The 16,631-nt window shown below is 39.1% G+C and overlaps 1 protein-coding gene across 4 annotated transcripts; it reads left to right on the top strand.

Annotated features, from left to right (window-relative positions):
- The first annotated feature begins 1,400 nt into the window (after positions 1–1,400).
- On the top strand, positions 1,401–13,527 carry LOC147886901 (ABC transporter B family member 15-like). 4 transcript variants are annotated; one of them, XM_087394886.1, is made up of 9 exons: positions 1,401–1,977; positions 2,864–2,918; positions 5,413–5,588; positions 8,994–9,451; positions 9,686–9,915; positions 10,160–10,470; positions 10,581–11,459; positions 11,573–12,570; positions 12,776–13,527. In XM_087394886.1, exons 1-9 carry the CDS (start codon positions 1,612–1,614, stop codon positions 13,140–13,142), a joined length of 3,840 nt encoding a protein of 1,279 aa, XP_087251012.1. In that variant the 5' UTR covers positions 1,401–1,611; the 3' UTR covers positions 13,143–13,527. The 4 variants fall into 4 exon arrangements, with proteins under 4 accessions (XP_087251012.1, XP_087251013.1, XP_087251014.1 ...); XM_087394887.1 differs by lacking the exon at positions 1,401–1,977 and adding an exon at positions 2,466–2,534 and having other exon boundaries at positions 12,776–13,526; XM_087394888.1 differs by lacking the exons at positions 1,401–1,977; positions 5,413–5,588 and having other exon boundaries at positions 12,776–13,526.
- Positions 13,528–16,631: the final 3,104 nt, after the last annotated feature.

The following is a 16,631-nucleotide window of genomic DNA, read 5'->3' as shown; positions in this document are numbered from 1 at the left end:
TTAGAGCAATTTCTTCATGATGCGTAAATCAAGAACTTTTCTCCATAGTGGAGAATGGAGGAATTTTCCATATTTTTCATAGAGCAATTTCTCCATAATGCTTAAATCTAGGACTTTCCTTCATAGTGGAGAATCGCTTTTAGATATACTAAGCTTTATGCTAAAAGGTGATATGACGTGGATTGCACTCTTCTTATGTAGTGAAAGTACAATAATTGTTCTTTTAAATAATAAGATTTAATTTAATATAGCCTTCTACCATTGAGAAATTTATTCGAGGCTTTGTTCTACTAGCCATGGTAATGTAATTGTCATGGTAAATCTTGGGAAGATAGCTTTGAAAAGTGAAAAATTATGAGCTGAATAATGAAATATGTTACAAATTCAACCCTTTATGTTGTTTATTAAGACTATCTCTCCATAAAGTTCTTTTCTAAGACTTTGTAGATTCAGGTCTTGGTGGTCAAGTAGAGAATGAGGTATGGAACTTAGAAACTGAATTTTCAATCCATAGACCTGGGAGGTGTGTGTGCTAGGGAGAACCACATGTGTGTTGTAAAAGGAAATAAAATCTCCGAAAGATGGAAATCGAGTGAAATGATGTAGGATGTGGATTATATTGGGCGAAAGCATGGAGAGAAAACGAAATGTGGTGAAGTGATGTTCACGATGGGCTATAGGAATGAGAGAAAATGATTCAAAGTGAGGAAGAAAATGATTCAAAGTGAGAGAGATGCGAATAAAAAGCATAAGGGTGAGAGGTGGAAAAGGGCAAGGGGGCGGGGGTTGACACGGCAGCATGCAAAGGGGGCCCCGTAAAAAGCAAAGTGGGTGGGCGGTGGGGGGCCCACAGGCAACCCGGGTGGCGAGCAACCCGTCTTCCGCGCTGCACCCGTTGTCGGTTAACGGCCAAATGGGGTCCTCTGGGGAGGCCACGTGTCCGGCGAATAATCCACAAACATGATATCCGTAAACTAAGTTAGACGTAATTATGGAGTGCATGCAATTTAGTATTCACGTAGTGCGTTTCCGCCACCTTTTTGGCTCACTTGAAAAATTCCGAGCTTCCCCGTCGTCCTCGTTCAGTAGCTCCATCCCACACTCTTCGTCAACCCATCCCCTGTTACGATCCTCCCTGTCCCCTCTGTCGGACATCCTCCATCTCCATTATGGGCCTCCCCTCCCATACAAAAGCTTGCCCCGCACACCCTCTTATATAGCATAGGCGCATTCAGCTTCTCAGACCACATGTCATTGCTTTCCCATACCTCGCTTTCTTTCCTCCTGACAATAACCCCTCCTTGTTAGTCTTTCAGTTTCATTTGAGAACAGTCTCCCCTCCATCCATCACCTCTTTGTGTCATGTCTCCCTCGCCTTGCTTTCCGCACCGTGAATTTGGATATGTCCCTCGCGAGAACTTTCAACTTAGGTCCTAGAATCCCACCCCCCGTTTCATTGCCTTCATTGTTCTCAGAGAGCACTACCGCTCATTTGTCCGCCAAGCTTGGATTTTCGCCGCCTTCACGTAAGAACGCAGCCATTCCCTCGTGCCTCTCCTGCCTTCCCAAATTTTCGTCCGCTGCCCCTGCGCAGCTATCGGAATTGCTATCATGGAAATAGAAGACGGCATGGCCTATCACATTGATCCGAATTCTCACGATCCCAGAAGCAAAGGGCCCGAAGCTCGAACAAGCACCCACGGCAAACAGACTGAGCATGTTGGATCTTCGCTTTGTCAGTGGAGAAGCCTTCTTTTCGGGTGCTACTCACGATCCACAGAAAGAAAAATGGTTCCTTACAGAGAGCTTTTCAAATATGCCGACAAATATGACATCATATTGATGATAGTGGGATCATTTGCTGCTGTCGTTGACGGTTTGACGCAACCTGCGATGCTTGTTATCCAAAGCCATCTGATCAACAACTTCGGAAGCCTCCAAAACGATCCCGTCCAACTTTCAAACAAGATCGCACAGGTAGTGTCGATTCTTGTGTGTGCATCCTACTTGCATTTGTATTTGGAAGTTTAGCGTATATTAGCCCCATGAGATTAAATCGCTGCCTATCACCTTTGCAACGTGACAATTGCTTCCTTGCTAATTGTTAAGACTTTGTCCACGTACAAGTCATGCGATATCTTGATTCTCAGAGCTTGTGTTCCACAAAATTTCGCCTCTGCCTATTGGAAAGCATGCTATGCCAATACTGCCTCAATTTTCTTGAACTTCTGCAGCTCCCATTAGACACATTACATCTTAGATTAACCTGACTTCATAAAGTCCTTTGTAATTCTAAGGAGAAAACACAAAACAAACTCATATGAAAAATCATCGCGTAAGTGAAACGTTAAATCTTTCGAAAAGTAAGATATGACGTCCTTAGTTTTCACCGTTAAAGGAGACAACTCCCCGCCTCCCTCCCTCTTTCCCTCCCCCGCTGCCGCATCTCTCTCTCTCTCTCTCTCTCTCTCTCTCACTCACACACACACACACACACAAGCCACCACTCTACAAAACTCCATTCCATATAGCACGTAATTGTTTACCTCCTCCTATATGTATACGTGTTAGATGTTGAAAATTTAGATAACTATTGTTGAATCCCCTATGAAGTCAGGCTACATTTAAGTCCATCCATTCTAAAAAGTCCCCTTCCATTAACTTATGTACTATGTTACATGTTTGTAAACATCTCTCTCTCTCTCTCTCTCTCTCTTTCTCTCTCTCTCTCCCTCCCCCCCCCACTTGCATGAGTAGATGCATAAACATATAAAGCTGGATCAAAAGCTTCATGTTGTGGATTTTACATGAAAGACACTCCATATATTTGTCACCATTGTCTTACTCTCCATTTCAAATGCAGGACCTGCTGCTCTTTGTTTATGGTGCATTGGTATCTTGGATGTCATCTTGTTTAGGTGAGTTTTTTTTGCAAATGCACTTTGTCCTCTAGTTGGTCACATAATGATCCATAGGACATATGGTGTAGTTTTATGTGTGTTAATGAAAATCCCTTGTTTGATGGAGTTATGTCTAAGATTGGCTATGACACACATTATGTTCCTTTTAATTCGTCAAAAGTTTGAGACCTAATAAGATTGTAAAATACTAACAGCAAGATTAAGAGTTGCATTGGGAGTTTGTAAGACCTATCACCTTTTGTTCTATATTGAAGACAAAACTAATTATCTATGTCTTAATAGAGTATTAATGACTATCCTTATTAAACATTACAACTACAATTATTTGGTTTCTCTAGTTAAGAGAATAAAATAGGCATACTAAAAGTTTAACAAGTGTATATGTCCCTCAGAAATGTTATGAAAAATAGCAACAAAGGTCCTTTACCTCCTCCAAGAGTACTTTGTCCCTTTCTATCAAATGAAGTCTAGAAACGTTACTTGGAAGAGTAGCCCCTATGTACAAGAGAGTTCAAGGGGATGCCCCATAAAGCCAAACCAACCTTCACTAGACACCACCTAACCACAATTAGCAATGTCCTTGATAATGGTGAAATCCAACATTAGAAACTTTTGGCCAATAATGTGTTGTGCATTAGTAAAATAATTTACGAAACTCTCAAACTAAGATGGCAATGGATCTCTGACCAACATGTGGTATTTGCATGTCATCACATCTTGGAAACCTACGAATCTATTATGTGGGCCTTTCCTTGTCTTAATTTCTGTCTCTTTGTCCCCAATCTTGTAACTTCTCTACTGCTTCTTAGTAGGCATTAGGCATAGGGCTTCTCTCCCATTACTTTTTTTGAGTTAAAAGTTTTGCAGTGTATAAGGATGACCTTCAATGAGATTCTCAACATGTTCCTTAGACCGGCCTTGCATGCATTTAAGAGCATCTACATGCATACAAGATATTTTTAAGATGCATCAATGATATGGTGTCTCAGTGAGTAAGTTGGATTCACCACTTGATGAATCCATGATTACTAATTTAAATTATGTATTTTACTCTTGCCCTAGCTTTATGTTGACCCTTATTCCATTTGTATTAGCTTGAAGAAAATGAGGCTACAAACTTGTAGTTGCTCAGTAATTTTCACTTTGTTCTGATTTATGTCTTAGTTAAAGTATCCCATCAATGTCCTTGAGCTCCTTTAGCTTTTTGCATCTTCTTGATTTTAATTTTAAATTTTCATGACTCCATCATCTTTGTACCCATAGGACTTCGTGTTATTCGTAACATTTGCTTCCAAATTGCTAAATAGTCTCTAGCAAATTTGTCAAATGTCCCATAATTACTTATTTGCACATGCATGAACCAATACCAAAAGTCAACAAATGTTTGTCCCATAATGACTTATTTGCACATGCGCGAACCAATACCTACAGTCAACAAAGGTAGGACACTAATCTTAAGTGGTATCATTCAATGGCCTTCATGATACTCATGATATGGATGCTTTGAAGAGAAAGTAGACCTCCTATCTTGGTATTTCAAAGAGAGAATGAGTTTCCTCAAGTTCTAAAAAATCTTATTTAGTTAGCATTTTAATAATAAAAGGTGGTCCACAAAAGTTCCATGTACAATCATCATAAAACTCATTCAAATAGTGTTGGATGAGGAATTTAAGGTTGGGCTTCTTAAAATAGAGTTACCAACCATTGACTAATGATTTCATCCATAAGATCTCTATATAAGAGTTCTCTTTATCCTCATTGGAATGAATAATATAGATGAACGGGAACCTATGCCATTTGCATCATTTTGTTCCCTTTTTGTTGGTAGTAATTCTAGGAACAAAGAAGTCAGGTAGTATAAGGAGGAAAATCAAAATTATGTTTGCCATTGAAACTTAGAAATGCCATTTCAAAACAAAAAGAGCATGTTCTTACTTTTCTTGCTAGTAGCCTAACATTTTACTTAAGCTAGTAGAAGGTAAAGATCAATTTAAACGTAGAAGTCCATTATTACAAAATTTCAACAAAAGATCTCATGATATTTGTTGCAATTCCAAAGATATTTACTAAATTTAATTCTAAGCATTAGGAACTCATTAGGAACAAATGTGCTTTTGCAAGATCAACTCTTTCAAAAATGTTTTCAAAATAATGTGTTTTTTGTAGTTGGTAATGTGTTATAAAATATTGGATTGATAAATTAATCATAGTAGTAGCTTCAGTTATGTTCATGCATGAAGGATGTATACAAGGGTTTGCCTTAAATATAATGTATAGAGATAAATACTAGATGAATATTAATGCTTAAATAACTTCAATTTCATAATATTTTGTCCTCATGCTCTGAAACCTACCCAAAAAGATATTCTATACATTTGCTTTTGAAAATAAGAGAAAACAACTCTTTGTATCTTTTCTTCCATTTTATAAAGAATCGCATAATTTGAAACTTATTTCAAACCTTGCTTTCTCTTGAGCTTTGTTATCATAGAGGTTAGCTGTTGGATGCATGCTGGTGAGAGACAAACTACAAGGATTCGTGCCAAATACCTTCAATCTGTGCTGAGGCAAGATGCTGCCTTTTTTGATTGTTATATAAGTACATCAGAAGTGGTCACCAGCATTTCAACAGACACTATCTTGTTACAAGATGCAATAAGTGAGAAGGTTAGATTTTCCCACTATATTCTCTCTTTTTTTCTATTATGCAAAAGCATACCCACATTTGTATTTCATTATAAGGAAATCTAGATTTAATTAAGATTGAAAGATATAAATTTTATTCCTAGAACTTCATTTGAAGATACTAATGTGAAAACTAAATTGTATTTGTTAGATATTCGATCAATCAAAGTTAAATATTAGAAACTCACCTAGACCTATTCTTTGTTTTGATTTCCCAATGTAAAAGGCACATAGTAAGGGCATATGATCATTTATGATTTACTTAGGTCATGAACATCATAGAAGTCAAGGATTTCAACTCACATTAGTTTCCAAGACAAATTTTAAACCTACTTTGAATGTATACAATTCTTTGAGGAGTGTAATTATTGTAACACCTTTGTAAAACCAAGTGGCTTGGTCTATCTTACACATGCTACTTTAGTTGATGTATAAAGAGCATTTTGAGTTTGAAGGTAATTGATCACTTTTACAATGGTTTTGTGATGCGCATAGATGCCTGTACCATAGCACCACTGGAAGAAGGATTGATTTATCATCCCCTCCCTTTAGTTTAACAAGAGTGCACATGTGCTTGAAAGCACTGCCTCTTAAGTTCTTGGTTATTGTACGTGCCAAATTGAGCTTTACTAGTGAAGGAAGGAAGAGAGAGAGAGAGAGAGAGAGAGAGAGAGAGAGAGAGATAGAGAGAGAGAGAGAAAACGGGCGGAGGGGGTTGGAGTGGGGTGACGGTAGAGAGAGAGAACCAACATTAGTTGGTGGCCTTAATATCTTCCTTATGTGTCTCATAATAAGGAAGGCTCAAATCAGTGCTAGACAAGGAAAAGCTATAATAAATCATCTTTTCATCCCTTCAACCTCTCCCATAGCAATCTTTTGTTGGGTAGGCACAAGCTTTTCTAACAACCCTAACATCATGTTGTGGAAGATAGACACATCTATTTTATCGAGCTTATTTCAAGAATTCGTTTGCCATCATTTATTATGTGGAGCATATTTCAAGAACCATTACACTGAGCATGGCAATTGGTGTAGATATTTGGATAAACATTGATGGATTAAGGTTTGTCAAGAATAGTGAAGACAATCTATGGTGGTTGTGTTGAATATCACCAAGAGTCATTTTTTAATGCTTAGAGTCAACTATATCTTGGCAAAACATGATATGTCCTTAGAGAGCAGTTATAATGACATTCAGTTTATATTATTGTGGTAGTTTTGGCCTTTCACTTTTTGGGCACTCATCGACAAGCATGCCTCTATATTGTCATGTTAGCCCTTCCAAACACACCAAAAAAAAAAAACTTCACGTATATATGGGGATTGTACACGCATCCATGGACGAGTGAAGCCCCTAAACTCTTTGTCCGCTCCCAAAGTGGTGTCAGAACGCGTGTTCGTCAAGGCTCCTTCCACAATAGGGCGGACAAATGAACATAAATAATAAATGGGACATCAAATATGGTTAGGCTAGTTCGTAAAGGCCTCTAGGAGTCTTTGTTCGAATCCTGGACGCGAGTTGCTCACTGGCGGACGGCGTGGGCGGTCTGGTGTGAAATGTCCCTGAAAACCCACACATATTCCTCAAGGGGATGGGGTGTCAGCTTCCAATAATCCAGAAGAACTTTGCATGTTCATTGGCATCTGACCTCTGGACACCCAAAAAAAGCATTAAGAACCTGGCAAAAATCGCACTCTCGTTGGCAAGCATTTTAAAGGGAGTGAAGGCTCAAACATCCATGGCAGCTGAGAGCAGGTGATAGTGATAGGCATGTCTTAGAGAGGATGACACTTAAGCAAGTCTCAGAGTTTGCTGGTGATGGTGACAATCGAACAGAGGATCTTCATATTCATCTCACTGCTGAGAGGAGCCTTCATGCCACCACAGCACCATTGACGTTGAAGGAAGCAAAGACCATAGATGACCGTTTAAACGAACCACTAGTCAATTGGATACTCGTGCCAGATACGCCAAGTTGAGGCGATGATCGAATAAGAGAATAAGGTTATTGATGATCGAATACATACTTGGTAAGGAGAATAAGGTTACTGATGGTTTTAGCAAAAGGGCTAGCATTCTCAGTCTCGATCGTGGAAGGATCCGCACTCTTGGATATGAGCAACCTATATCTGTAGAAAAACATGGGGTAGTTGATTGCTTTAGGGAAACTTAGCAAATTCATGCCGAGAATTGACCAGTTAGAAAGATGGAACTCAACACGTGCAAAGAGAGCAACATAGATCTGGAAAAGAACTCAGATGTACAGATATAATGGTATTAAGCAATTCAAACTGCCAACACATGACCAACACCTTACAGCAAGTTCATATCATGTGGGGACTGAATAATGCGAAAAATATGGCGTGCAGTGACCCTTTGGCTGGAAGTCAGATTTATGTGAGATTGACTTGGAAGGTTGCTATCTTAGGAGATAAAGGATCTTAATGCACTCTATGAAGTTTGGCAGTTAATTAGAGGCTTGGTCATGTGGTATATTTGGACCTGCAGAAACAAAGTGGACTTTCAGAAAGCTTCTCCTGAGATGGTAAATGTTCACGAGGTTACAAAGGACGTAAGGGAGACTTTGCTGTTTTTTGGCAGGAAACATGAACAGTATAGGTTAATAGCCTTGCTATCTGAGTAGTCCTTGTCCTCTACTTGGAGAGGCAGAAATTTTTTCTTTTGTGTATATTATGGAGGTTGTAGCAGTAGGAACCCGAGGTCTCATCCAATCCTTGATCATTTGGAAGGAGAGTGCACATGCACGGGCGTGCACATGTACACATGCACGCACGCACACTCGCGCACACAATCAGTCATCAGAAGTAGACTTTCTTTAGGAAGTTCCTGTTTATAATGACGATGATATAGGGCTATCATTTCTATTTTTATCTGATAAAGCTAGATCAGATAACTCAAAACATAGAAGCGACCTTCTCCACACAATATTAGAATGTCACAGGGGCACAGCAGGAAAATTTAAACAAAATGCAAAGCATTTTCTTCTTTTGTTAGATCTTGTCTTCGTGATTTCCACAGGCCCCGCTTTGTTCATCAGCCATATTTGCCAGAGATCTCAATATTGGCATACTGTTTTCAAATGGCTCTATTCACAATACGTAACCTGTCACATTTCAAAACTGTCACCATCTCTCTCTCTCTCTCTCTCTCATACAGAGTTTGAACGTGAGAGATAGACGTTTCAAAATCCTCTAAAATTACCCAACCTTGCCTTCGAAATTAAGTGCACAGCTTACTGTCTAGGCTTCTCATACAGTTCTCGTTATATGATGTAATGTTATAACTATTTTCAATTTGCTGCATTTCTCATGTTTGTATGTGAGTTCTAAACTTTAGTTTCAAATACTATGGCTGGTGCACTGCAGGTTGGGAATTTTATAAAAAACCTTTCGAACTTTGTAGGAGGGTATGCGGTGGCATTTTTTCAGATATGGAGGATAGCTTTGCTCATGATTCCATTCACCCCATTGTTATTACTACCTGGAATCTTATACAGTCTGGCTGTCTCCGAGTTTTCTCTAAGGATGCAAGTGGCTTATGAGAAAGGAAATAATGTTGTAGAGCAAGCCTTATCATCAATTAGAACTGTTTATTCCTTTGTGGCAGAGGAAAGCTCTTTGAAATTATATAGCAAGTGCTTGGAGAGCGTTGTACACCTTGGAAAGAGGCAAGGATTAGCCAAGGGACTAGCTGTTGGATCAAATGGGATAATGTTTGCGATCTGGGGTCTTTTGGGGTGGTATGGGTCTGTACTTATTACTCGTAATGAAGCAAATGGAGGACAAGTTTTGTCAACTGGGTTTGCTATAATGACAGGAGGCATGTAAGTTCTCAATTGACTCATAAAGATTGCTATCTCTTTCTCATCTTTTACTTTAGCCTTTCTGATTCGTTGCTGTGGGGCTGCTTTTTTAAAACTTCACACCTATAATAAATAACACTTGAAATATTTCCAGTCCTGTATTTGAAGGTCTACTTCAAAAAATTATTTCCAGGATGATAATCGTCAAATCTATGCAAAATGGAATAACACTGTGTGACATTACTACCTGTGTAGGGCGTTGGGTAATGCAACTTCCCATGCAAAGTCATTCGTTGATGGATGCATAGCTGCCTGCAAAATATTTGAGATGATAGATCGTGTACCATGTATTGACGTTGACGATAAGAGTGGTAAAATAATAGCGGCAGTGGAAGGCAAGGTGGAGTTTGTCAAAGTCAGTTTTGCCTATCCTTCAAGAATTGAAGCCCCAATTTTGAAAGATTTGAGCTTGGAAATCCCTCCAGGTGGGTTTTAATGAGACTGTATATGGGGAATAGCATAATTGTTGAGCTGACTTATATTCTAGTCTAAGCCAATTTTCTGTGAGTAGAGGAATTGGAAGATATATACCTATGTATTCTAGACTAAGGCAACTTGAATAGGCACTTAAGAATTGCCAACCACTGCAACAAGCTTTTCCACCTTCTGTTTGGGCAGAAAGGAAGGGGGCCCAAGAAGGTCTTTTGATGTCTTACCATTAACATGCAGGGAAAACATTGGCTCTTATAGGCGGTAGTGGATCTGGAAAATCAACAATTATCTCTTTGATACAAAGATTTTATGATCCTTTGTCTGGGGAAATCCTCTTGGATGGAGTCAATATAACAGAGCTTCAACTTAAATGGCTAAGGCAGAAGATCGGTTTAGTGAGTCAAGAACCTGCCCTATTTGCAACTTCTATTAGAGAGAATATTATTTTGGGAAAGGAGCATGCAAGCATGGATGAGATTATAGAAGCCGCAAGCTTATCAGGAGCTCACAATTTCATCACAAAGCTTCCTAATGGCTATGAGACTCAGGTAATATAATGTTCCAAAAGAATCTTCAATGATCACATACGGGGTAAAGTTAGAGATATCAGAATTTAATTTGAGCTAACTACTTCCGTATTGGTGTGAGTGTTCTACAGGTTGGAGAACGAGGTGTTCAGATGTCAGGAGGACAGAAGCAACGCATTGCCATAGCACGAGCTATCTTAAAGAATCCATCTATCCTCCTCCTAGACGAAGCAACAAGTGCGTTAGATACTGAATCTGAAATTGCAGTGCAGCAGGCATTAGACAAAGCTTCATGTGGGCGCACAACTATCTTGATTGCTCACCGCTTATCGACTGTCAGCAATGCTGATGCCATAGCTGTGCTACAAAATGGAACTGTTATTGAATTTTGGAAGCATGAAGACCAACTAAAGAATGGAAACTGTGGGGCATATTCAGCTCTTTTAAATTTGCAACGAGCTGAGCATCAAGTTCAATCATTAACCGAATCCCCTCAGAAGAAGGCTAACAGACACAAAAAATTGGATGGAGGTGGAAATGATGCTCACAGTATTTTAGATAGAGAAAAGAGTGATTACTCTGAGTCTACTGTAGCCTTTAAAGATACAGGGAAGCATTACAAAGCATCGTGGCAAAGGCTCTTGGCTTTAAACAGACCTCAATGGAAGTATGGAGTTTCGGGTATGCTAGGAGCTATTGGTTTTGGGTTTATTCAGCCTTTTTATGCATATCTTATTGGAGAGATGGTCTCCACTTTCTATATGCAGGACTATGAAAAGAGGAAGGAGCACATCAAGATGTACTCGTTTATCTTCACAGCCTTGTCAATAGCATTTTTTATGGTTAACATCATGCAGCACCATAGTTTTGCAGTTATAGGTGAGTACTTGACACACAGGATTCGCGAGAAGATGCTGGATAAAATTTTAAGTTTTGAGATTGGATGGTTTGATGAAGACGAAAATTCCTCCGGTGCACTCTGTTCAAGATTGGCTTCTGATGCAAACATGGTATGCATTCCATAAACACACTCACATGAATGTGTATTTCTTTATGACTATCCCAGCGTTCAAATACTTGACGGCATCCTGATTTCCTCCATCAAAATGGAACTGTTTGGCAGGTGAGGGTACTATTTGGAGATAGAGTCTCTTTGCTCGTACAAACTGCCAGTACAGTCCTTGTGAGCATTATGGTGGGCTTGTGTACATCATGGAGGTTGGCGCTTGTAATGACTGCCATTCAGCCCCTCGTCATTCATTCATTTTTTTATAGCAAGAGAGCACTGACCGAATTTTCAAAGCAAGAAGCTCAAGCACAACAGGAAGCCAGTCAATTAGCCAGTGAGGCCATATCACTGCAGAAGACAGTGACAGCCTTTTGTGCGCAAGAGAAAATTCAAAAAAATTTTGAATCTAAACTCGAAGATACCAAGAAGAGAATGGCAAAGCGCGCTTACTATTCTGGAATGTGCATTGGAATCGCACAATTCATTCTTTTTGTGTCTTGGGCATTAGACTTCTGGTATGGAGGGCAACTTGTCAAAAGTCACAAAGCCACTCCCGCAGACATCTTTAAGACCTTTTTTGTTCTTGTAAGCACAGGTCGAATCTTATCAGAGGCAGCAGCATTGACTCCAGACATCACAAAAGGTACGACTGCTTTGGAGTTTATATTTAAGATTCTGGATAGGGATACCCAAATTGATCCTGAAAATGGAGAATGTGAGAGCGGACGGGTAGTACATGGAGATGTGGAACTAAAAGAGATCTACTTTTCCTATCCTTCCCGTCCAAATGTGATGGTTTTCCAAAACTTCAACCTCATGGTGAAGGCAGGAACTAGTACTGCATTAGTGGGGCATAGTGGTTCTGGAAAGTCCACGGTCATTGGACTCATAGAGAGATTCTATGACCCGTTGCAAGGAAAGGTCATGATTGATGGGCAAAATATTAAAAACATGCATCTCCGGACACTGCGCCAGCACATTGGGCTTGTAAACCAGGAACCTTCACTCTTTGCAACCACTATTCGTGAGAACATCATGTGTGGTAGAAATATCTGTTCAGAGGATGAAATCATTGAAGCAGCTCGTGCTGCTAATGCCCATAATTTTATAAGGTAATGTTGCTGTGAACCATCGATTCGTAGAAAATAGACTTATCTTCTAGACTTAGAAAAGAGTAGATATTTATATTTTTGTTGGGTGAGATACACGATCTTGCGTATTACAATATTTCTGAATCTATATCATAGAACCCCAGCTCTTGCCAAAAGATATGGATTCTTCAGTTCGCTGACAGTTTATATTTTGGGATTCATGCAGTGCACTGCCAAATGGATATTCAACATTGGCAGGAGAATTTGGGCTTCAGTTATCGGGAGGCCAGAAGCAAAGGATTGCAATTGCACGGGCAATCTTAAAAAGCCCAAGAATATTGCTCTTAGATGAAGCCACCAGCGCATTAGATTATAAGGCAGAGAGAGAGGTGCAGGATGCCCTCAACTGTTTGATGAACAGTCGAACAACAATTGTGGTCGCTCACAGGCTTTCGACAATTAAAAGTGCTGATAGTATTGCAGTTTTGCAAGGAGGATCAATAGTAGAACAAGGGAGTCATGATGAACTTGTCTCAAAAGGTCAAAGTGGAGCATATTTTTCTCTTCTTCAACCACAGGGCAATTTCAAATGAATATTTTTCTCTTCTTCAACCTCAAGGCAACCTCAAGTGTAATTTTATCCCCTTGGTCAGGATTACATTGGCCTAGGTCATTACAATACCCAGAGCCATGGTGGGGTGAGCATTTTGGGCCTTGAAGTGGGACCTATGATGGGGTTGTACATAACTCGCACATACATGTGTGTACAGAGATTTCATTTTGCCCTTCTTTGAAACGGGAATTAAGGCAAAAGTGGAAGAGTCACACAGGGTATGCCAAACACCTCACAGGAGTTCACCTCCCCTCCCTACTCAACATGCAACCAAGATGTAGGTATAAATACCTCATTCCTTTCTATGCCACACACACACACACACTCTCTCTCTCTCTCTCTCTCCCCAACAAGAGAAAATTCCAATGATTTGAAGATTTCAAAGGTGACTATTCACGTTAAAGACAAAAACATAACCTTATATAGTTACCTTGGAAGACTACAATAGCAAGTAACATACAAAAGAAATGTGATTGCATCTATGGTGTAAGAAAAATCAAAGAGCCCACTATGATGTTAGAAGAAAGCATTATAGGTCTTGTGGCACCGTAATCGTGGTGATGAGTGTTATGGTCACATGCTTATGTTAAAAGGGAACATTTCCAATTACAATCATTACAACTCTTATCCACACCTTAGATTTGAAAAATACGAAGAATCTCTTTAGTCATCTATATTATGTCTCCCTTCTCAACAAAATATCAAAATTTTCAACTAGTTGGGGGACTATTAGTTGTGGAGAAGAGAAGAGGCGTGGAGAGGAAGAGGCTTCAAGAGAAGAGGCGTGACGAGGAAGAGGGTTGAAGGGAAAACAGGTGAGGAGGAAAAGTGGTAAGTCCATGACTAAACTAAGGGCCCCATAGAAAAGTTGGGGGGGGGGGGGGGGGGGGGGGTAGGGTTTAGGATTATATGGTGTGATGGTTAGAGAATTCATGCATGAGCATAGAGGTCCAAGATTGAAATGCTAGCTTTTATGTTTTTGGAGGTGCTTGAGATTAATGGTTGTGGTAAGACATCATATGTACATATTGTGAATATCACTAACCCAAACAATGCTTGAACGCACAAGCATTAAAAACCCTAACCCTAACCTTAAAGGGACATATATATATCTATGTATGTATGCACGTGCACGTGCGCACACACACATGTGTATGTATGTATGTAAGTATAATTATTATTTATTTATATATTTATTATATATTCATTCTTTTAGGTCCACTCTTCTCCTCTCCCTTTTCATATTCGGTTGAGATTGTAGTCCACAACTCCTACACCTAGCATGTTGGGGTAAGGTGGACTAGAAGTGAGTTTTGGAAGGACAAGCGTGAGAGAGAATGTTCATTATGGTTATAGAAGTAATTGACTATTCTAATATCTAGCGTATTGGGCAAGTAAACTACAAGCCAATGAATGTAATGGGGATTTATGGAAGGAGAGTGAGGTAATGACATTTCCAAGAAGTTACTCTTTCCCTTTTTATTGGATTTGAATCCTAGTGAAACTTGCATGCACTACACTTGAAATTCTTGTCAGGTGCCTATATATCTAGAGAGATTGGATTGATACATTTCTATGCTTTTGGTCTTTTTGTTTGCAAAGCTATAAGTATGGAGACAAGAAATAGACACATAGGTACTAGAAGTATAACAAGAAAACCATCATACAACAAGAGAACCATCTATATCTAGAAGAAGTAGTGTGCAAGTGATAGAACATGTTCAAGTAGGAGGCAAGTTAACAATTTAGATGAAAGCATAGAGGGCTCACTCATTTGTACTATGCATAGTGTAGTTAACAAGCTTATGACTAGAGTTGTTAAGGCTAATGCAAATCGAAGTGAAGCTTCACAACCACAAGTGGATACAACATCCTCCTACATAATGCTCATGAGGGTTCTAGTTAAGGTAATAGTTAGAGCCTTTGCTTCTCGAGTAGCACGAAGGAGAGAAGAAAATAGTCGAGGTCAAAAAGATAAGTTTGTTGGCCCAAAATGTCTGTATCCAATCAATTTGCATGACTATGTAGAATGGAGATGTAAATTTTGTTGACATGAGGATATATTTGGAGGTACCTCTCTTATAAGGGGTCACCTACTTGGCTTTGCAAATAAATCTATTTGCACTTTGCCATGCTCCAAGGGTAGTTGCAACTACTTGACAATCAAAAGAAGAGAAACTTTGGAAGTTATGAGTGATAGTTCCAACATTGCATCTCACACCATTCCAACATAATCTTCGACTCCAATCATAAAACCTTGCACACTTCGAGAGCTTGCTCAAGAACAATTCAGTAGTATTGGTGTAAGCAAGCATGTCTCAATCAGTGAGTTAGAAAACACCAGTATCTACAACACACAGAGCGTAGCTACTTCAATTGTTGGGAGTGGAAGTCAAAGCATGAGTCAACCCCATTAATTTTAGAGAGAATTCAACTTAAGGGCTTTGAGATGTCTCAAGACATCTTTGGTCAAACAATTTTTTGATTTGGTTGGTTATCTATTGAGTATGATTGATTATGTAGACATATAAGATGCATGGAATTGTGTAACAAGGTATGGTGTAGGTTTCGAATCTCCTACTTATGCTACCTTTTTGGACAACTATACTGGACAAAGCATATAGCCAAGAAACAAGATCACACCAACCAAAGTATTTTTCAGCTCTTGCATAACATAAGATGCATAATTTTTTCTGGTAGATGGACAAATATAAAAAGATGTCTATTATTGAATTTGATTGCTTACCACAAAGAGGATAGGCCTTTCATTGATTTAAAAGAAAGTGATATGGTTACATAGCAATAACCAAAAGGGAGATAGGCCTATTGTTACACAAGTCCTCATGGACAATGCATGAGTTGCATAAAAAGTCTTTCCATGCTTTTCCATCACTTGGTAGATGATTTTGAGCATGCTAATCCATAACTTGGTCCAAGCAAGCAAAACAAAACATGTGTTTTAGCCTAGATATAATAGGCATATGTCACAATACCTTGTCTAGTATCTTATCCCCTTGTGTATCTTGCCTATGTTTGGTGCTCCACATTTGGGAGAAATTGTGCATGCTCATATGATAAAGACTACAATCATTTGGGCAAAGATTGATGGAGTTGTGGTACATAACCAATGCTACAAGAACTTGCTTTACCTTACCTTGGATAAACCCATTTCTTAGACTCTAGGATAGTGTTACACTTTCTATTCACATCTTGGTATTACCCAAAAAGCACCTTACCTTGTATCCCCTTTCCTAGACTCTGTGATAGTGTTACACATGTTACACATTAGATGTAATGTACGGAGGAATGTACAAAATATTTTAAATGTTCGATAACTGTACATATTTGAAAAAATCTCTTATTACAACTCCACAAGGTCCCTTATCAAAAAAGAGAGGTGATATTTATGTCAAACCATGAATAGGTAACTTGTACATTTAATATGAAAAGAATTTGCAATATGAGTTGT

This window comes from Dipteris shenzhenensis, chromosome 23 (genome assembly GCF_047967505.1).
Source record: "Dipteris shenzhenensis isolate YYH24624 ecotype China chromosome 23, Dip_SZ_1.0, whole genome shotgun sequence".
Lineage (NCBI taxonomy): Eukaryota > Viridiplantae > Streptophyta > Polypodiopsida > Gleicheniales > Dipteridaceae > Dipteris > Dipteris shenzhenensis.
The sequence above is the reverse complement of the archived record's forward strand: the minus strand, read 5'-3'. Positions and strand labels throughout refer to the sequence as shown.

What these genes read in the sequence shown, in the direction of transcription:
- LOC147886901 (XM_087394886.1), top strand. Translation starts at nt 1,612, where the DNA reads ATGGAAATAGAAGACGGCATGGCCTATCACATTGATCCGAATTCTCAC. An exon ending in TTTCAAACAAGATCGCACAG is followed by an intron (nt 1,978 to 2,863) that starts GTAGTGTCGATT and finishes TTTCAAATGCAG; the next exon opens with GACCTGCTGCTCTTTGTTTA. An exon ending in AATGCCCATAATTTTATAAG is followed by an intron (nt 12,571 to 12,775) that starts GTAATGTTGCTG and finishes GGATTCATGCAG; the next exon opens with TGCACTGCCAAATGGATATT.